The sequence below is a fragment of the Pseudonaja textilis genome, chromosome 8 (assembly GCF_049901715.1).
Source record: "Pseudonaja textilis isolate UNSWEBS1 chromosome 8, rPseTex1.2, whole genome shotgun sequence".
NCBI lineage: Eukaryota > Metazoa > Chordata > Lepidosauria > Squamata > Elapidae > Pseudonaja > Pseudonaja textilis.
The window spans coordinates 12,180,767-12,203,728 of record NC_141997.1 but is presented as its reverse complement, the minus strand read 5'-3'; the positions used below and the strand labels follow the sequence as shown (position 1 = coordinate 12,203,728).

The window sequence follows — 22,962 nt, the reverse complement described above, 5'->3', positions numbered from 1 at the left end:
GTATTCCAGTATTTGAGAGGCTGCCACAAAAAAGAGGGGGTCAGTTTATTTTCCAAAGCATCAGATAGTAGGGCAAGAAACAATGGAAACTAATCAAGGAGAGAAGCTACCTGGAATTAAGGAGAAACTTCCTAATAATGAGGACAATTAACCAGTGGAACAGCCTGCCTTCAGAAGTTGTGAGTGCTTCATCGCTGGATATTTTTTAGAAGAGACTGGACAATCACTTGTCTGAAGTGATATAGGGCAGGAGTGTCAAACTCAAGGCCCACAGGCCAGATTTGGTCCATGGGGTGCTTCAATCTGGACCGCTGGGTCGCCTTGGAAATATCAAAGGACCCACCCATGGTGCCTCTGCCGGCCAAAATGGGCCACACGGAGGCCTCATGAGGCCCCTGTGTGGCCCATTTTTGGCCTCCCCGGCCTCCAGCAGCACTCTGCCAGCCAAAACCGGGCTGCCCATGGGCCCCTGTGCCCCATTTTAGCTGGCAAAGTGCTGCAGGAGGCCATCCAAGCTGAAAATAGGGTGCGGGGTGCCATGTGTGGTCACTCTGTGCCCCATTTTAGCCAGCAGGATGCATCCATCATGTCTCCTCCCTCCCTGCTCCCCCTGGCTGGCCCGTGAAGGAGAACTGCAATGCTAATCCAGTTTGATACCCCTAATTTTCTGCTTGAGCAGGGGGCTGGACTGCTTGATCTTGATTGGTTAAAATATCTTGATACTGCTGCTGTTACACTTGCAAGGCCTTATATCAGTTGAAAACATTCCTAAAAGTAAGATTATCCAAAACAGTTTTTTTGTTTTATCTTCAATTGTATTTTAGTGACTACAACGGGGCCAGCAACTCAGTTATTAAGTGAAGCCATCACTAAGTGAAACCATGACTGTGCTCACTTCAGCTTTCCTTTGCTTTGATCTGTGAAAATCATAAATGCAAGGAGTTGCTTTTTCATCACCATTTTATTTGTGAATTGTTGCTGAACAAGGCAGTAGCTAAATGAGGACTATTATATTGTAACATTTTTTTATTTCTCTGAGTCTCTTCTTGGCAGGAAGATATATTATTAATCCAGATGCTTCGTTGTTGTTGATTGGCCTGGAGGATTAAGTCATTTACATGGTTATATAAAGAAAAAAATGAAATGCCTTAAAATGCATGGAAAACATCCAGTCTTGGTATCATAGAAACCAGTAACATAGCAACAGTGTTGTTAAGGAAGAATAACTTACCACATATACATCCTTTTTAGAAGATAATACCAAAAGATCATATTATAAATTGGTGAGGATGGTATGAACTACTGTACTGCTAGGTAGAAGTGATTTTAAAATAGATATTTAGGCAACAATTTGTCATATACCTCATTTAATATTCAGTTATTTTATTAAATGTGATAGAAATGAACTTCTCCTCATTTGATTCTTTAAAATAACTAGCAAATGTGAAGGCAATTTTCTTTTGCAATCATGAACCATAGGGTAAGATTACCTTCCTTTGAAAAGTACATAGCAATTTCACAATTGTATCAAATTAATTTTTATGTGGCTACTAGTAAAAACTGGGAAACATAAACAATTATATAACATTATATGATGAAATATAAGTACTGTATTTTTCGGACTATAAGACACTCCGAAGTATAAGACACACTAGCTTTTGGGGAGGAAAACAAGAAAAAATCTGCCTCTGCCTCCCAGCAATTTGCTTCCTTGCAGCAAACAGCAATTAGCCTGGTCGGCTTTACCACAGCCTGATTAGCACAAGCAGCTGATCGTCAGTTGGATCTGCCTCGCGAGGATCAGCTGTTTCAGACTGCAGGGATTGCCAGCGCCTATGGCCACCTCTGTGTGCCCCATTTTTGGCCCCTCTATCCCATTTTCAGCCTCCACGTGCCCCGTTTTTGGCCCATTCTTTTTTTTTAAAATAGTTTTTATTTTTTTAAAGACAAACATACACATACAAAACATAAAAACATAAAACCATCCTCCATTTTATATATATACAATGTGTCAGTTGGTTGCAAATCTTTTGTGCTATTCTTTTATAGTCATTTACTCACAGTTTATATCAATTTTCACATTGTCAAACTAACATATGGTTATATATTTATCAGTTATTAATCATACATGACTAAACTATTTATTCCATCATTTTATACGAGATATTCCAAATGTTATCTTAAAGTTTATGTTATACTTTCAACCAATGGCTGTATATATCTATATTATATCTTATATCTATTAAATTTCTATCACAAAATTATCTTGTCTATTACATTACCATGTCTTTTTGTCCAACCATTGATAAGACAAATCCCATATCATATAACATTGTTTATATTCTTGTTCTCTAATTTCAAATGTCAATTTACTCATTTTAGCACAGTCCATAATTTTCTTAATAACTTCCTCCTGCATAGGTATTTTATCATTTTTTCCAATTCTTAGCAAATACAATCCTAGCTGCTGTTTATACATTTACAATCAAATATTTCAACTCTTTGTTGTATATTTCTGGTATAATTCCCAATAAAAAGATCTCTGGTTTAAAGTATATGTTGTTTTATCATTTTTTCCAACCATGTGTGGATTTTAGTCCAATATTTCTTTGCATCCGAGCATATCCACCACATATGGTAATATGAACCAGGTATCTGATGACATTTCCAACATTTATCCGATTTATTCTAAAACATTCTCACAAGTCTCGTCAGTGGTAGATGCCACCTGTAAAACATCTTTTCAAGTTTTCTTTATATGCAGTTGACATTGTCATTTTATAATTTTGAGACCACAATTTTTGCCATTTTTTCTAAATCAATCCCGTATCCAAATTTTTTCCCCCAAGCAATCATCGTTTCTTTAACTTGTTCCTCCTCTAATTTAAATTTTAATAAGTGTCCATAAAGTTTTTAATTACCTTTTCATCAGTACCCATCAAAATCTTATCTAAATCAGTCAACTTATCATGAATACCTTCTGCTTTAACATCTTTGTCAAATCTAGATTGAATTTGCAAATATGAAAACCAATTCATTTTTACACCTTGTTCTTCCAATGCTTGCATAGATTTAAGTTCACCCTTTTCATTCAATATCTCACCATATCTAACTGTTTGTTCCTTTTTATGTATTATTGGATAAGAAAAAGCTTCAATGGTAGATATCCATAGTGGAATTTTTAAGTAGTATTGTCTTTTTATCTTCTCCCAATTCAAAAACAATGCCTCTCGTATGTAGTGTCTTCTAAAATACCCCTGTGTTTTAGTTCCCCTATACCAAAGAAAGGCATGCCATCCCAACAGCAAGTCATACCCTTCTAAGGTCAATAGTCTATTATTCCTTAATGTTATCCATTCCTTTGCCCACCAATTTTTTTTGCCTGGTAGTATAATTCCCAATTAGGCAAGGCAAACCCTCCTCTTATTCTTGCATCTTGTAACAGTTTTAATTTTATTCTTGCTTTTTTGCCCTGCCAAATATATTTCAGCACAATTCTATTTAAGTCTTCAAAAAACTCCTTCCCTAGTCGGATTAGAATTGTCTGGAATAAATATAGAATTCTGGGAAATACATTCATCTTAATTGTAGATATTCTCCCAATCAATGACAATTGTAAGTTTCCCCATTTTGTCAAATCTGTCGCAATCTGCTGCTGGAGTTTAAGATAATTATCTTCCTTCAGTGTGTTACATCTTGGTGTGATATATATCCCTAAATACTTAACCTTGTTTGTGACCTGTATTTCTAAAACTTCTTCCAACTCTTTCTTTCATCTTACTAACATATTCTTTGTTAATATCTTTGTTTTATCTTTGTTTATTTTCAAACCTGCTACTTTTCCATATTTTTCCATTTTTCTATTAATCTAGGTGCTTTTCCAATGGGTCTTCTAATATAAATACCAGGTCATCTGCAAAAGCTTGCAATTTATACTCTTCCTTTTTAATTTTCATTCCTTTTATTTCTTTGTCTTCTCTAATATTTCTATTCAACACTTCCAAAGTTAACACAAACAGCAGGGGCGACAGTGGACAAAAATTAGGGAAATTGTTAGGGAAATTATTCACATCACTGGCACAATAAAAAAAAGAGGTGTGATTTTATATACAATTTTGGCAGAATTAATTTACAAAGATGACGATGGAAGGATTTTGATGGTGGAAATAACAGACAATAATGTTAAAACACTTTTAATTGCAATTTATGCTCCAAATTATAACCAAGAAGAATTTTACAGGAAATTTCATATGAAAATAATTGAATTGGACTATGTTAATGTTTGTATGATGGGAGATCTTAATGGAATAGTTAATGATCGGTTGGATTACAAAACACAGAAATCAACGATGAAAGCTAGAAAGATATTACCAAAATCTTTCTTTCGAATAACAGAAGAATTCAACTTAAAAGATGCATAGAGAGAGAGAAATGTGGAGAGTAAGCAATACACTTTTTATTCAAACAGACATCCTTCATTGTCCAGAATAGACATGATATGGATGTCAGAATTACTGGCCAACATATGAGAGACTGAAATAGAAACAAGCACCTGGGCAGACCCTAATCCAGTGAAAGTTACTTGGAAAGGATATAAGAGGAGAGCTAGATGGACCTTAAATAATACGATACTAAAAGAAAAAGACTTCAAACAGAAAATAGAAAAAGAACTTGCTTTCTTTTTAAAAGAAAATAGAAAAGAGGATACATCTCTACAGAACCTCTGGGACACAATGAAGGCCTACGCAAGAGGCTTGATAATTGACTATACAAGGAAAAGAAATATAAAACAGAAAAAGACTTTCAAAATATTGGAGGATGATTATAAAAAATTGGAAAAAGATTTACAGAAGTCCCCGCAAAAAAAGACATTAAAAACAAAATGGATATATTAAACATAAAATGGGACTAATGGAAAAAGAGGAACTAGCACAAAAAATTAAAAATGCTAAACAGAATTACTTTGAAGATGCAAATAAACCAGGCAGATGGCTAGCTTATAACTTGAGAAAGGAGAGGGAGTCAATAAGGATTAGCCAACTAATAAATGAAGAAGGACATGCTTGCTATGGAAATGAGGAAAAGAAAAAAAATTATACAAGATTACTATGGAAAATTGTATTTTCAAGAGAATATTCAAGAAGAAAAAGTTAAGTAATATTTACAGAAAGCGAATTTACCTCAGATACCTAAAGATACTGAAACAATGCTAGAAGGAAATATAACAATGACGGAATTAACAGAAGCCTTAAAAAAAACAGAATGTTGGAAAAGCACCAGGTCCAGATGGCTTACCAGCGGAATTTTACAAGACTTTCCAGGAAATATTGAATCTTCACCTATTAGAAGTTATGAATGAAGTTAGGTTAAAGAAAAGAATACCCAAAACATGGACAGAAGCATATATTACACTTATACCGAAGGAGGATACAGACCTGCAGCAAGTTAAAAATTGCAGACCTATATCCCTATTAAATTCAGACTATAAAATTTTTGCTTCAATCTTGGCAGAAAGACTAAAAAGATATTCAAATAATTTTATCCATATTGACCAAAATGGGTTCCTGCCAAAGAGTCAAATCAAAGACAATGTGAGAATTATTTTGGATACTCTGGAATACTATGAGGCACATCCTGAGAAGCAAATGGCTTTGATGTTTTTAGATGCACAAAAAGCCTTTGACAATGTGAGTTGGTGATTTATGTTATTGCAATTGGAACAAATGGGCTTTGGCAAAAAATTCATTCAAGCCATTGAAACGATATACTATGAACAAACTGCAAAGGTTATGGTAAATGAAGAACTAACAGAATCTATAGATATAAGAAAAAGGGCCCATTCTGATCCCCACTGCCTGGAACGGGCTGAAAATGGGGCGCGCAGAGGCCAAAAATGGGGCACGGTGGCCAAAAATGGAGGGCACAGAAGCAGCAATAGGCAATGGCGATCCCTGCAACCTGAAACAGCTGATCATTGGGAGGCAGATCCAATCAACAATCAGCTGCTTTGTGCTAATCAGGCTGTGCTGAAGCTGACCAGGCTGTTTGCTATTTGTTGCAAGGAGACAAATTGCTGGGAAGCAGAGGGCGAAGAGTGGAGGCTGAATGGTGGGCAAGGCTTTGGCAACATTTACTGTATAAGACGCACAGACATTTTCACCCACTTTTGTGGGGGAAGAGCATCTTATACACCGAAAAATATGGTATATGATGAAGCATCTTTCCTATATTCTCTTTTTTCACAATATGGATATTGTGTACCTGTAGAATTCTTTGGTACTTTAATAGCAATGGTTATGGGATCCTAGTATCTCCTGAAAATTTGAAAATAGCTTATTGGTTGATTGATTGATGTATTTATTTATTTATTCTATTTCTGTGATGTGGTTGCATATTTCTAATAATATTTGCAAAGGTAGTGCAATCTTTCCACTCTTTTAAACTTCTACAATCCTGTCCTTGGACTGCATCTTTATCAATGCACAATAATATATCACTTCCACAAGTATTTGCAAAGGAAACCCTTTGAAGATAATTATTGATAGATTCTATTTTATCCTAGGTGAGTTATTATTTTCCCTTGAAGACTCTCTGGAGATCTTTCTTTGCTGCACTTGTGGCAGCCTTTACCCTGAGATCCATCAACCCATTTGGAAACAGCCGCTTGGTTCTCTTTTATGTGGAATATCACACCCCTTGGTACATGGCTGAACTTTTCCCTTTTATATTGCTTGGAGTTTTTGGAGGATTGTGGGGGACACTTTTTATTCGATGCAACATTGCATGGTGCAGGAGGCGTAAAACTACCAGGCTAGGAAAGTATCCAGTCTTAGAGGTCATCGCAGTCACTGCCATAACTGCTATTATTGCCTATCCCAATCCTTACACACGAAGGAGCACCAGTGAGCTCATCTCTGAACTTTTCAATGACTGTGGAGCCTTGGAGTCGTCGCAACTCTGTGACTACATAAACGATCCTAACATGACTAGACCCGTGGATGATATTCCCGACAGACCAGCTGGTGCAGGAGTATACATGGCTATGTGGCAGCTAGCTCTAGCTCTGGTTTTTAAAATCATCATTACCATATTCACTTTTGGCATGAAGGTAAGTTGGAAAATCAAGCATAGTTTAACAAATGTTGTAGTCACCTAAGTTCTGATACACTGAAACAAATATACCATTATAGCAATAGCACTCATATACTTCTCTATAGTGCTCTCTGGGCAGTTTACAATGTCAGCATATTGTCCCAGTAATCTAGGTCCTAATTTTACTAACCTCGGAAAGATGAAAGGTTCAGTCAACCTCAATTGAACTCCTGGCTCTGGGCAGAGTTAGCCTGCAATACTGCATTTCTAACCACTGTGCCATCAGAGTTCCATCTTTTACTTATCCAAGTACAACTAAGGGGAAGATTGCACTAAAAATAATATTTTATACCACATTAAATGTTTATATTCAGTTCAGCTTTTTAAGAATTCTTGAATATTTTGATGTATTTATTTATAGTACTCTTGCTTTTTTTCTACACCACCATATGTGATAAAATGTTTCTTCTTTGTTATGGCATTTCTCACATTTCTTGTTGTATAATTTGTCTATTTTGGTAATAATTGACAGAGTTATATACTATCTATAAAGCATTTTGTAGCAATTTCCCCTTAAATTATAATGTGAAGTATCTACCAGTGATGGGGAGAATCATAGAGCTAATTAAAACTCTTTATTTTTTCATGCTATGATTCCTTCATATGTTGTCTCTTCTGCTCTTGCTTGATTAATTGTTGTAAAGGTCAGAATTGATAACAATCTTGGAAAATAGCCAAGGTATTAAGAAATGCAAGGTGATAAGGTTCTGCAGTGAACAAAAACAATGGAGTTTTCTGAAGTAATAAGAAAGAAGAACATTTAATAGGAAGACTTCAGTAGTCACTGAAATAATTTATTAAATTTAAGAAATGTAATATGTTTATATTTAAAGTAAACTTTGAAATCACCTTTACCATATATACTACAGGTAGTCCTCAACTTATGCACACAGTTGAGCCCACAATTTATGGTGTTACTTGAGACATTTGTTAAGTGAGTTTTGCTCCATTTTATTATCTTTCTTGCCACAGTTGTTAACTGAATCATTGCAGTTGTTAAGCAGTGGTAGGATTTAAAAACTTTTACTACTGGTTCTATGAGTGTGGCTTGGTGGGCGTGGCAGGGGAAGGATACTGTAAAATCTCCAGTCAGAGGTGGTATTTGCCGGTTCTCCAAACTACTCAAAATTTCCACTACTGGTTCTCCAGAACTGGTCAGAACTTGCTGAATGCCACCTCTGTTGTTAAGTTAGTAACGCAGTTATTAAGTAAATAATAATTTGGTTTTAACTTCACTTTGTGTTATTTGAGATTCCTTCAGGTCTCTTTATACCCAGCATGGCTGTAGGAGCAATAGCTGGTAGAATTGTTGGAATCGGTGTGGAACAGTTGGCCTACCATCATCACGACTGGATCATCTTCAGAAACTGGTGTAGACCAGGAGCTGATTGTGTTACTCCAGGACTATATGCAATGGTGGGAGCTGCTGCGTGCTTAGGTACCATATATTATTCTTTTAATTGTTGTTCTGTATGACAGATATCTGTTTAATTTTGCTGTTCGTGAATATAGTACCTAAAGTTTCCTTGGAATGAAGGCACCATATCCATTTGGGAATGAAGAAAGCCAAGGCTGTATACTAATTCAATGGATACCATACAGTACAACTGCAGAGCTGCCTTTGTGTTTGGTTTATGGAAAAATGTCAACATTTAATAGTTGATTCCACTTATGAAAATGCATGTTAGGTTGCAGAAAATCAAACTGGCATTGTCTATAACTGTGATGGCAAACCTATGGCATGCATGCAGGTGGCACGCACAGCCATTTGTGCTGGCACGCGAGCTGCAGGCAAACTTATCTCACTGCGCATTCGCACGCCTCACAGCTGATTTTCAGCAGGTTTGAGGCCTTTTTCGGCCTCCCAAAGGCTTGAGGAAGGCTTCTGCAGACTTTGCAGGCTGAAAACTAGCCCGGTTTAATCACTTCCTGTTTTTCTGAAAATACCGGAAGTGATGAAATGGGGCTAATTTTCCTCCTGCAAAGCCTGAAGAAGCCTTCTTCAAGCCTCTGGGAGGCCAAAAAGGCCTCAAACTTGCCAAAAATCAGCTGTGAGGCGCAGAACAGGTAAGGGGGCGGTGGGGGTGGATGGGGATTGCCTGTGCAGGTGTAGGGGCAGTTGGAGGGCACACATTGCCTTCTGGGTGCTGGCACACGAGTGCGAGTGTGCAAGCATGCACACAATTTCTGGCACAGGAAGCCAAAATGGTTAGCCACCACTGGTCTATCACAATCCTACCCATCAATTTCTTTCTGTTGACAGGTGGAGTTACCAGAATGACTGTCTCGCTTGTCGTAATCATGTTTGAATTAACAGGAGGACTAGAGTATATTGTGCCTCTTATGGCTGCAGCTGTGACTAGCAAGTGGGTTGCGGATGCTTTTGGCAAAGAAGGGATCTATGAGGCACATATCCATTTGAATGGCTATCCATTTCTGGATGTAAAAGATGAATTTACCCACAGAACACTGGCTACGGATGTTATGAGGCCCAGGCGTGGAGAACCTCCCCTTTCTGTCTTGACCCAAGACAGCATGACTGTGGAAGATGTGGAGACATTAATCAAGGAAACAGACTACAATGGCTTTCCAGTGGTGGTTTCTAAAGAGCGTCTTATTGGCTTTGCACAGAGACGGGACTTGATTCTTGCAATAAGTGAGTTGCATCTGTTTCACATAGAGGTGATTAGTTTTATGGGTGGCCTAGAAGAAAGTTAGGTAAGAAATTAATTGTGTGCAATAGTATTCTAAACTTAAGATCCCAATATCATATCTTCTCACATCAATACATTTAATTTTACTTTTGCAAATTAGCCTTTATAAAATCTTGATTCTTTTAAGAATAACAGAAAGTTTCTTTCTTGTTACTTTTTGTAACAAAAGAAGTGTTTCAATATATATTAACAATTATACTCAGCAACAGATTGAATGTCTATACAAATTTTCTGTCTCCTTTTTCTTATTCTTTTCAAAGTTAAAGTAGAACTATAGTAAATTGATGCATAGAGGAAGGTGATAGAGATGAACGCAAACACTGCAATTACAAAATTAGCCATATTTACCATAAGAAGAAAGGGAAAAAAGTCAATAATTTATATAAAATGTAATAAATTACATGTAAGCTTGAAAGCATTGAAGGATGATGCAGTTTGGGATTTGGTAAATTACATGGTTTTTACAAGATGAGTTTAAGTGAGACATAATACAGTACAATGCCAATGTGTTAGAAACTGACAAGGTTCTGTTAGAAGTTAAGAGTTGGTTTTAGCTCCATGATTGATAGAAAATAGTTCAAAGGGAGAGATAGAAAAACTTGCACTGAAAATCTCTTTTGAAGATTAGCATCAAGAGGAAATATTAGTGTTAGTTAGCCTTTGTTTTTGAACAGAGGATATTTTTTTAGAAAGCCTATTATTGTTCAGGAGATTTTAGCACTTCTACACACTGAAAATCAAAGAAAAGGAAAAGAAAGGGAAATGGATGCATTCTTCAGCAGTAATTTTGCTATGATATTGCTGTGCACACGCATTAGAGAAAAAAAAAGTCAATCATAATAATAATATATGCTTCAATTAGCTGAAAAATATATGTCAATACTTTGAGCTTAATGAAGAGTGTAATTTAAAAGTCAAATAGGCACTTTCCTAAAATCAGGTATAAGCTGATTAAGTTTTCCATTGGCAACCGCTTCAAGAATTTGACATTTAATTCTATTCAATAATCACAGTGCTAAGCCAACAACAAGCCACAGTATGGTTTCATGTTATATATGCTACTATTAGATTTCATAATCCTTTGCCATTTGTATCCCTTGCTAAATTCAGATTTCCTTCTATGTTCAAACTAATTAGTTTGTTGTTTTATCCAAATGCTGTCCGCAATATTTTGCTCTTTCACAAGATTTGATTCCTTTATTTAAGCTACTGGACTGCCCAATATAAAAGTATGACTTTTAAAAGGCTTGTCTGTGTCTGGAAAGCAATCATTTGTGAACCAACTGTTGAATTGTGTGAAAGAAAGATTGTGAGACTTGGTTTCAGTCCCTTCAGTGTCCCTACAAGATACTGCTTTTGCATACCTTTCCCAGAAGCTAAGATAAAATAACCTGGACGGTTAAAGATAAATGTTGGTGTGTATGGGCTCTACATTTTTCAGTTAAAATGATTAGGGATATGCTCCAAGTCCTTTCTACTGAACAGCGTCATCTGGTGATGCCCAGCAAGTAAACCTTCCCTCAAGATCTGGAGGACCCCTAGTCACTTAGGTTCAGGAAGGATGTGTAAACCTACCTCTTCTGCCAATCACTGGGCCAAGATGAAAGTTGAACACAACACATATGAATTTGGGCTATGAGTGTTCTGGTGCTTTGGTTCTGTGTCCTGGTTCTAAGTTTGTTCAGTTGTGCTTTTTGTTGTTGTGAACATCAGGATTGAATTGTAGTGGCCATATAAATCTTTTAAATAAATGAATACATATTTTAGTTATTGAGTTGAAGAAGCTTTTGAGGATCCCCTTGAATCTACTGTCATATTGAATGTAGCAGAAAAGTCCTATTAAATGATACTGTCACAATGGAAACTAGATCACTGCAGTGATCTAGTTTCAAAGGGTTAGAATTGTTCAGAATTTCATTTAACAGTTTAAAAAAAGCACTATTCTTGAGCTTGTGCAATAGCTATCGAGGCAATTGCAGAATCCCAGAAGAAGTTAGAGGTTCTTGAACGAGTTTTTAACATCTTATAGGGGAATATCTGGCTTGCTCTGAAATATTTTCTCTCTGTAGCCTTAAGGTAAGTAGTTTGGTTTGTGACCAGTGAAAGCAGAAATGTAGCAATCTACTTAATCTCTTGTCCTTTGCTCCCATTAAAGGGATTCAAATTAGTTAATTTGAACAACAGGGACAAAGTTATCTTTGTCTGTCTGTCTGTCTGTCTGTCTGTCTGTCTGTCTGTCTCTCTCTCTCTCTCTCTCTCTCTCTCTCTCTCTCTCTCTCTGAGCCTGTGTAGTTGTGTGAATGCATGCAGATAGATTTCTGTAGGCCTGAACCTTATGGCCTCAGATATGAAAAGGTGCTGTTCATATAGAACAATGTGGTATTCTAGATAAATTATTCCATATCAAGATTATCCCTAAAAAGGGAGCTGGGATAAATCTGGCATCAGCATCAGTGTGCTGGGACTGCTATACAGATGCACTTAATAATAATCCTGATCTTATAAGAACCATTAAAGGATCATCAGAAAACAGTAACTATTTCTCTCCTGAAATGGATGTGCAATAGTCCTTATTTGTCTGACTTTTTTCATACAGAAAATGCAAGGCAGCGCCAAGATGGTGTAGTAAGCAATTCAATTGTATATTTTACTGAAGAGCCTCCAGAGGTCCCTGCCAATAGCCCTTATATGCTGAAACTCCGGCGTATTTTGAATCTAAGCCCCTTCACTGTCACGGACCACACACCAATGGAAACAGTGGTAGACATTTTCCGAAAACTTGGACTCAGGCAGTGTCTTGTCACACGCAGTGGGTATGTATATAAATTATTTTTGTTTTAAAAATATGGTATTTCTGTTAAAGGGGAGGTGTTTATTTTCTGGAAGAAATAATTCCAAACCTCTTCAGATGCATGTAATGTTAGACCTGGAAAATGAGCTGGGTTGTTATAAAGGATTCATGCTTGAGTTTATAAAAAAAACAATAATGCAATTTTTGAAAAATAAATTAAAACTAAACTGAAATAAAAGAAAGTACAGGGTGCATCTGAAGCACCTTCATAATTTTCAGTAACAATCAGAAAACAAGAACTTAAGGAAAAGATGCCATTGAAATAAAATAATGAATTCTCAAATTTGTTAGCTATTAATGCTTTCTATAATTTAAATTATAGCTCAGAGCAATATATCTTATTTTTGCTCTTTTGACTTAGAGCAGAATTTATTACATGTATGTAATTAAGCTTCATATGTAGGTCAAGCTACTGCTAAATATGTATTATTTTTAATCTATGAAAAAACCCTATATATTGCTGCTAGGGAGAAATGCCAGCCGAATATAATTGTTAGCAAAAGTTTTGCTAACGTTTTAGCTTTTATCCAGACTAAATGTGCCTCAAACACTTATGAAAATCCCTGCATGAATGACACATTAAGGGAATTAACTAATAGATGTTTATTTTTTTTTATAAACTGAGAGTCCATGGGATTTGTAAGCCTATAAGAAGATAAGGAATAAACAATATAAGAAGTAGAAGCTAAATCTAATGAAACAGATACAAAGTATAGAATATAGAATATGTCCCTCAAAAGCTCAAACATTCTGGAGCCATGAGAGAAAGCAAGTTGCAGTGCTGGAAATGGTGAAGGCCTTCTGAAACTATATAGAGAAGATTTGCAAGGTTGGAGGAATATTTAGTGCTTTTTCCAACTTCCTCATTGGCTAAAATGTAGACAGATTCTGTTTTTGATAAGCAACGTTCATATACCAATACTTACAAAGGACAAAAGTTAGGAACCTGTCCTGCTAACAGTTTTCATATCAGTACAATTAAATTAATATAATAGTATCAGTATAATAGTATAAGGCAATAACATTTTTGTCCCCAATTCTGGTCTGAGCCTGGTGCTGAGGCCGATGAAGAACGCCAGACATGAGGTGCAGGTTTTGTTTCTTTTTATTGAAGCGCTCCAAGAAAAGGGGTTTTGGCCAAAATGCCAAGGAACCCTGGATAATAAAATTATGAAAGCTTTATACAATTTCACTAAAGTAGAAGGTGGGATATATAAGGAATATCATCTAATAAACATTTTAGTAATGATCTAACAATTATTCTGTTGGTCTCTAGCCTTTCTTATTCTTAAACCTTGGCTAATGAATGTTCCAGGAGTTATCTAATACACATTCTTTCCTCCAGGCCATTCCCATTCCTGATTTCTAGCTGAGGTCTGCAAGATGCCTCAATCTTTGTTTCTTTTATCAGCTTTCTAACCACCCAGAATTGTTACAAGCATTACAGGTGCATATTCCCTGTGAATAAGCATGCTTTGTTCTTGCCAGACAGACTCCACAATTAGAAGCTTCCTGGTTTCCTTTCAAGTATATGCCATAACCTTGCTTTGTTTTACCAGACAGCCCATCACTATTCCGATAATATGAAAATTGTCAGAGAGGGAGTATTCATAAGTATAATTTAATTCAACTTAAATTAATGAAAACTTATTGCCTTACACTTAGAAAATACTAAATACCTGAAACATTTTGAATTTGATCCAGGCATAGAAAGATGCTGCAGACAGAGCAGTATCCAAGTGTAGAGAAGACAGGCAGGCTACAGGTAGTCCTTGCCTAACAACAGTTCCCTTAGTGACCATTCAAAGTTACAACGGCACTGAAAAAGTGACTTATGACCATTTTTCACACTTTTGGGCCTCCCTGAGAGTGTTGTAGCATCCCCATGGTCATGTGATTTACATTCAGATGCTTGGTAACTGGTTCATATTTATGATGGTTGCAGCATCCTGGGTAGTGGTGGGATTCAGAAAATTTAGTACCGGTTCTGTGGGAGTGGCTTAGTGGGCGTGGCAGGGGAAGAATACTGTAAAATCTCCATTCCCTCCCCACCCCACTAACCTGCTTTCCAGCTCTGTTTTCCTGTGCAGGACAACAAAAGAAGACCCAGCCCATCAGCTGGGACTCAGGAGGCAGAGAATAGATGGAGGCGGGGCCAGTCAGAGGGGGTATTTGCCAGTTTTCCGAACTGCTCAAAATTTCTGCTACCGGTTCTCCAGAACTGGTCAGAACCTGCTGAATACCACCTCTGGTCCCAGGGTCATGTGATCATTTTTTGCACGCTTCTGACAAGCAAAGTCAATGGGGAAACTAGATTAATTTAACAACTGTGTTATTAATTTAATAACTGCAGTAATTCGCTTAACAAATGTGATTCACTTAGCAATTTTGGGCTCAATTGTGGTCGTAAGTTGAGGACTACCAGCATTTATTTGCACAACAAACTTGAGGGGAAAAATTGAGCCATTTGGAGCCAACAAAAGTTTAGCCAAACAAACTTTGTTGTTTTTCCCCAATGTTACTCTCAATGGGATTCAGTTCTGGTAAAATCAGGAAAGTACATGAGTTTACTAATTATGTCATTTTGACAAACTCTTTGCATAATAGGCAGGCTTTTTTTAAAGCAGGTAAAATATTGGTAAAAAGAGACTATGGTTTAAGATCAATAATTACTATATCTAACTTATTTTTTTAGACATAGGATGTACAGAATCCTGGTTTTTAAGATAAAAACTCCACAAAATCTAGTTTTGTGAAAGTAATATCAGATTATGGCTAAAGTTCAAGGTAGAAAGTGCCCTATAATAAATATTTTAAAACACACTATTTAAAGTATTCTTTACTTTCTGCAACTTTTTACTTCAAGATATTGTCTAACAAACTATAATTGCATATATTCAATAAAAATAAATGACCAGACTCCACAGAAAGGAAATACGCTTCACTAGACAGATTTTTAATGGAACCCCAACGTTTCATAACTGCACTAAAATAATTGGAAATAGAAATATTTCTTTGAAATGATTCCCCTATTTTGCAGTATTTAGTACTATGTAAAGGATATAGTGTGATGTTTTTAAAATAGAAAAGTTATCCAGACATCGCGGTGCTCTTATATTTCTTTGGGGCAGTGATAATAGAATATCTATCCTCTTTTTCTGTTTTTCCAATCCATTGAGAAATTAAAAGGAATGAAAAATTGCCTTTCACACCTAATTATTTAAGTGTGTACAGTGTTTAAAATAAAATATTTAAAACAGTAATGTCAATTATTTGAGGCATTGGACTAAAAAAAATTAACATTGATTTTTCAAAAGGTTTTCTTATAAGGGTAAGTTAATAAGTCTGTATTAATACAGTTAACATTAGCTTGACTATTAATTTCATTTCTATCTTTTTACCATTGTTTTTCAGTTTTCTTAACAGCTATAGCAATCCTCCTCTAATATAATTAATAAAAACTCACGATAGATGGAATGAATAGATGAATAGAGAGCTTCCAACCTTTTGCATAGTAGCATGCCCGCAGGAGAAGGGGGAGGACATATAATTGAACGATTTTGCAGGAAGCTTTCTTTAAATGTGATACATTGGCATTCAGGTCACAGTTCAGGAGTCTCTGCCTTTAAGGTTTTAACAATACTTTGATGTATCACTCTCTTTATGCCCTGCACTGAGTTTCTTCTGCTTTGGGCCTGGAGGATCCCAACAGTTTCTGCAAATGTTTTCTGAGAGATGTCAAGTTGGACAAGTTTGAGCCTGCTCAAGAAACAGCCTTAACTAATTGCATTGAGGAATGCAGCTGGATAGAACATGGAATTTTTATCCTTTTGCCAAAGGCTGAGAAAAATATAATGAAAGTTCTGTATTCATAAAAGCAATGCATTGCGATGATTTTTTTCAGTTTGTAAATGTAAATCATTCTTTTTTAAAAAAACAACAACCCATTTCTTGGTTTTTAGAGAAGGAAGGAGCAGGGTGTCCTTCTGAAACCGATCGTTTTGTGTTTAAATTTTGCCTGCAGCAGACTTTGAAAAATGAACAAGACAGGTTAATGATTAATCACAATTTTGTTTCTTCCCTTCTTCTCTAGGAGGCTCCTGGGCATTATCACTAAAAAGGACGTGTTAAGGCATATGGCTCAAATGGCAAATCAAGATCCCGAATCCATCATGTTTAATTAGGCTGTTCCCAGCAGAGAGGCCCAAAACTTAAAGAAAAGATTCTTACTGAACTGATTGAAAGGAGTTTGAATAAGCTGTTCATTTTTTGTTAAAATAAATTTTAAATTAATTGAACTTTGTTAAGGGTAGAACCCAGGGAAAATTATAGCAAACTGAACATTTGAGTTATGTTGGTAAAGGTATTTGAAAAGTCCATTCAGCTATGGGCTATTTTTCCTGGGAACATGTTTCTCTTGTCATAAATACAGTCCTTACTATGGCATATTTTTTGCCTTGTCCTGCCTACTATATCCCATTCATAAAAATACATTTTCCTCATGATTTGATGAGAACAGAAATACCATCTTTACAAAAATTGGGAGCAGAAAGAAGCCATATCATCTTCATAAAAGATATTAAAAACAGCAAGCATATGTATGCCTACAGTATAATCAAGAATGCCAAATGTTTTCATTGTACATGCCCTATTTCTTATATCTTAAATTTCTATTTGGGTTCACAAATTAGGTTATTTTCTAAAGCTGCATACTTTTGTGAAGAATGTTCTTGCTTTTTCCATTTTTGCAAAATTCATAGATATTGTAGAAGTAAAGGGTACTTCAGTTAACTTTTAGTGCTATTGTTTAGTCTGAGTTATTCTGTTTACTTGTAATAGAATGAAATAACCTGCAAATTATGTCCTTTTTTATGATGAATTGTTTTCTTACTGTGTTCCCATATATGAGCATGATGTCAGGTAGAGCACAAAAGGTTATATATTTTCCAGGATAACTGACATTAAATTGCAATTCTGGCCACAAATTTTTGTTAAAAAGTATTTTGAATAATAAGCTTCAGTATTCCTACACACACACAAAAATAATTGTTTTTTCCCTAGAGAAAAAAAAACATATTAACACTCAGGTTTTTTTTAAATGTATTTATTCTTTGTGGAAATGTATATTTATTTTATGTCACAAATAGATTTTACAGTATGAAATATTTTATAAACCATCTTAGAATCAGCTTAAACTAATTTTTATAGTTAAAAAAAGTATAATCGAATTTGAAGTTGGACATGAATATGATAAATAAAATATTTGCCATAGATAATCTTCATATTACATGTCTCAGACATATGATTTTTGGGATGCTCATTTATTACTTGGTTCTTGGAAGAAATATGTTGAAATAGGCTCCAGGAAACATCAAGATAGTTTCCCAGGGTGTAACCCCATTAACATTGGCACATATTCTATGTTATATGGTTTGTTGAAAAATTTATTCACTGATGTATACATGAAACCTACTTCCTGTGTAAAAGCATGTTCAATATTTTGCCAAAAGATTACCCAACTGAAAAACCCATGGTTATTAATGCCTGGGAAAAAGATTTGGTATAAAGCTGCTTATGACAACATGGTATCGGTTTTAAGATTCATCAATATATCACTTTCTGGACACATGAAACAAAGTGTATTTAGCTGATTGTCACCCAATTTTAGTGACTGGGAATAACAATAATTCTAATAATTGACAGGATTTTTTTCAGAATTGATAGAGGAGACTTACCTTTATAGAAGAACACCAGAGAATGTCTATTGTATTTAATTAAAAATGCAGTTTTCTACTTCTTCAATTGCAGAAAATAATATAATAATAATATCAGAAAAATAATAAATTTATCCAACTTTCCAAAAGTTATTTACCATCCTTACCTATTAATACAAAGCAATGGCTCTTCCATAAGAAAGTGTATGAATTTGAGTGTGTGCTTGGAGACAAAATCTAGCTTTATGTGGGGCTGTATATCCAAGCCACAATGCAACCATTTTTAGTAACTGTTTTTAAACTCTTTTTTCCTTGACATCCAAATATAGTTTTTATACATTTAACAAATTAGTCTGTACAACACATGGAACAGAATGGAAATATGGGAGATTGAACTGATAAATATTACATTTTGAAAGGTATTAAGAGAGAAGTTCACTGCAATAATCAACATGGTTCTGATATACCAAAAGAGTATGATAGTTTTCAATATACAAATAGATATGGAAATTATGTTAGATATTTTAGTTATATACTTTCTTATGTTTAACTATTAGCCTATAACTTATCAGCAATCCATGGCTTTTTTTGTTTGATATATGTTGAAAAATTATCAAAAACAGTTATCTTTTTGTTTCATATTATTTCTAAAGAAGAAAAGTGCAGCTTGATAAAATATATTCTGAATTGCAACCATGAATAATGGATTTATGGAACTTTCTCATTTCTCATTTATATGTGTGGATTGAACTTGCATATATTCACTAAATGAATAAAAAAGCTTTGGTAAATGAACATCATCAAAAAACTGTACTTCATGTAGCTCTATCCTGATTTAATATACATTTATTGTCGAAGCTGCTGTTTTATTAAAATGTAAATTTTAAAGTAGGTTAAACATTACAGTAAAATTGCAAATCCCACAATTTGTATTCTACATATCAAGCTACAAACATGAAGAAACAAAAATACAAAGATCTTTTGAGTTCCTTGTATTTGACAATTGTTAAAATATCTAAATTTCATACTTACTACCTTCCAGTATGTATCTTAATGCAGAATTTGTGTTCTAGCTTTTGAAAAAAATATAGACCCTCCCCTTATTATTCTTGTCCAGATGCATGGCAGGAAGACAAAACTTCAAAACATCTGAATTCCATCAGATTGGCAATGGTTATTCACACTATTTACACATATTGTGGGGAAGGAGGAAAATTACATTTGGGGTATGTGTTTAAACAGGAAGAAATTCACTGTTTTAAATTGTATTAGGAAGCAGATTTCATTTTCTATTTGCATTAGTAAAACTTTCTGTGCAACTTCAGTCTGGATATTTAAACCAAAATGAGTATGTTAGTAATTGAAATGTACAAAATACTTCAATTTTGTCATTTAGATTCAGAATAAGCAATATAAGTTCAAAATTTACATTATAAATTACATTTTTGGCAGAGCGATGGTTTGGAATGCAGTATATTGCCCACTAACTTTGCTGACTGCCAGGAGTTCGATCCTGACTAGCTCAAGGTTGACAGGCTTTCAACCTTCTGAGGTTGGTAAAATGAGGACCCTGATAGTTGGGGGCTGATAGTTGGGGGCTGGCCCCAGCTACTCCCTAGGAAAAAAGGACTCTTGACTACAAAGGCTTTAGAGAAAAGGTACTTTTACTAAAGATGCCGAGTGTGCATAGATGAGGAAAGCTCTGAGGAAAGACCATGTGAAAATCATATATTGAAAGCAATTCCCATGTCCCAAATGGTCCCCCCTGGGTGAGCAGTCGAATCAAGCCTCATTCCAATGTTTTGGAAACTTGGTGCCTCAAGCGCCAGTGTAAATCCCTTTCCCAGTCTTGAATTCCTTTCCTTGCAGTCTTGAAGCTTGGCTGATGGCTCAGTTTAGCACCTCTGGTTCCTGTTAGTTGTCTATACTCGCCAATTTCCCATAGCATTCTTTCACACCTCCAGTGTGCTTACCTTCCCAGATGCCCACTCCCACTGGTTATGGCAGTTGCTAGCAAGCTTCAAAGAATATGAAGATAAGCAGCTGACATTCGGGCCTCCTTTGCAAAGGCATTAGCGCTAAAAGAGAAAAGAAAAGAGAATTTTAAGTATTCAGTTGAGTTCTGACATTCTAGATTTGTTGGAATATTTCTTGTGGAAAGCATGAAGGAGTTTGTCAGCTTGAATGTGGTTTCTGTCAACTCATTTGGATTGGGAAGCAGGGAAATGTTTCCATGCAATCAATACTGGATCCTGCCCTTCTATTTTCACAAAATTTCTTTCACCTCAAAATGTTGTCTGGAAATATGTTGCACAAATAGCTCATCCAAAGTATGAGGTGATGGGATCTTTGAGCAAGGGATAAAGTGGACTTGTTTTGAGAACAAGTCAGTAATCACCCAAATTATGGTGTTCCCTGCACTTTCTGGCAGTTCTACTATAAAGTCCAAACAGATCTCTTTCCAAGGGACATGAGGATTTGCCACTGGTTTGCAGTAGTCCTATGGATTTCCCTGGTTGTCTTTTTGCTGATGCACACACTAGTCAGCTGGCTACATAGCTTTCAATGTCCTTTTTGAGAGATAGCCACCAGAATTGTCATTTAACCAGGTGTAGGGTGTTTACAAAACCAAAATGCCTAGCGGCTTTTGAGTTGTGGCAAGTTTGTAAATCCAATTCCCGTAGGGGGATAGTCCAGGACATACAATTTTGCCCCTGGCCAAGCTAGTCTCTCCATGAAAGTGTTCTTTAGGGCCACTAGCCATTCATAATCTTTAAGGCAGCTTTCACTTTACCTAGCACTTCGCAGAAAATATGTGATTTAACTTTTTCCTGGTGTCTCATTGTTACCCTCTGCTGCTAATTGGTTAAGAGAGGATGACTGGTCAAATGATTTCAAGCACTGTTATATTGTGGCATCAGATAGGACATCTACTAGGAAGCCTTTTCCCCCTGGGATGTAGTACAGAATGAAATTGAAATGATTGAAATACTGTACCCAAAGGGCTTGCTTGGAGGTTAGCTTCCATGGAGTTTTTAAAGCTTCTTGTGATCTGTCCACCCTTCAAATAGGTGTTTAGACCCTTCCAGGAAGGGTCACCAGCTTAACAATGCCCATCAAACTGCATAGGCCTCCTACCAGACTGCCCACCTCTGTTCTGTGTCAGTTGACTTTTTGGAGGTGTAGGCTTAGGGTTTTCTTGTAGCAGCAGAGCCCCAACAGCCATATCTCTAGCATCTGCCTGGACTAAAAAGGGGGAATCTGGATTTGAGTGTTTCAGCACAGGTTCCATTGCAAACAGACACTTGAGCTTTTCAAATGCCTCTTGACATTCCATACTCCATTTTTAAGGGTTGGCTGGGCTTGGGTTTTCCCTCTTCTTCATTTTCAGAAGGTTTGAAAAGGGCAGGGCGATTTGGGCAAAAGCAGGAAAATAAATTGTCGGTAGAAATTTAGAGTTGCTACCTTGTGCTAGGGGGGCCATTCCAGGACTGCCCTGATGTTTTCTGAGTCCATTTCCACCCCCTCCTGTGAGATTCAGTATCCCAATTATTCAATTTTGTCTTTATGGAACTCACACTTTGAAAGTTTCAGCTTCTCACAATTTAACACAGTTAGTAAGAGCCTAACATGCTCATCCTTCATTTCGGAGTATATCAGAATGTTGTCTAAATACACCAACACCCATTTGTATATGTGTTCATGCAGGGCTTCATTTATTAGCTGCATGAATATGGCGGGGCTCCTTGCAATCCACATAGTAATACCTGGCATTGGAAATACCCCAGGGAGAAGTTGAAAGCCATTTTCCACTCATCCCCCTCCTTAATCCTGACTCTGTAATATACTTTGCATAAATCCAGTTTAGTAAAAATCTCCCCCTTGGTTAAGTGAGCTAGCATGTCCTTCATGAGTGGTAGGGGGTATATGTTCTTCACATAGACCAGGTTGAGCCCACGGTAGTAAACGCACAAGTGGAGAGAGTCATCTTTCTTTTCCCAGATTAGGACTGGGGTGGCTACCTGGGGTCTGGCCAGCTGGATGAAATCATGTTGCAAGTTTTTTTTATCTATGAATGCACGGAGCTCTTTCAGCTCTCTAGGAGGTTGGGTTTTGGCAGTTTAGTTCTAGGGAGGATCTCAGTGCAGTTGGTCAGCCAGTGTGATGTTGGACCTTTCTCACTAAAAGGTCCCAATATTCCTTGAGGATTTTTGGGTCCTACCTTGGGTGGTTTGATGCCATTATGGCTAATTCCAATACATTCTGGGTGGCTTTGCTGCTAATCTTCCAGGGAGAAGTCTCACCTTTCTCAGCCCCCCCACCTCCAAATGTTTAACAGTCTCTTTCACCAGTTCACATAGAGATTCAATTTTTGGAACAATGCCAGCCCCAGTAATAGGGATCTCTCCATCCCAGAATCCTCAATAAAACTCAGGGTCTCCTGGTGACCACCCATCCTTATTCCCATTGATTCCAAATGACCAGAGCTTCCCCAGGCATGGTCCCATCTAGCTGGCCAAATGCTTAACTG

At 36.3% G+C, this 22,962-nt stretch overlaps 1 protein-coding gene across 1 annotated transcript in view; it reads left to right on the top strand.

Moving 5' to 3' along the window:
- CLCN4 (Cl-/H+ antiporter 4) overlaps nt 1-19,068 on the top strand; it is a 35,043-nt gene extending 15,975 nt beyond the window's left edge. The window contains exons 8-12 of the mRNA XM_026714273.2: nt 6,563-7,108; nt 8,404-8,590; nt 9,416-9,808; nt 12,463-12,679; nt 16,811-19,068. Of these exons, the coding sequence (XP_026570058.1) occupies nt 6,563-7,108; nt 8,404-8,590; nt 9,416-9,808; nt 12,463-12,679; nt 16,811-16,901 (1,434 nt within the window). The 3' untranslated portion in view covers nt 16,902-19,068. The remainder of the gene's footprint in view (nt 1-6,562; nt 7,109-8,403; nt 8,591-9,415; nt 9,809-12,462; nt 12,680-16,810) is intronic.
- Nucleotides 19,069-22,962: the final 3,894 nt, after the last annotated feature.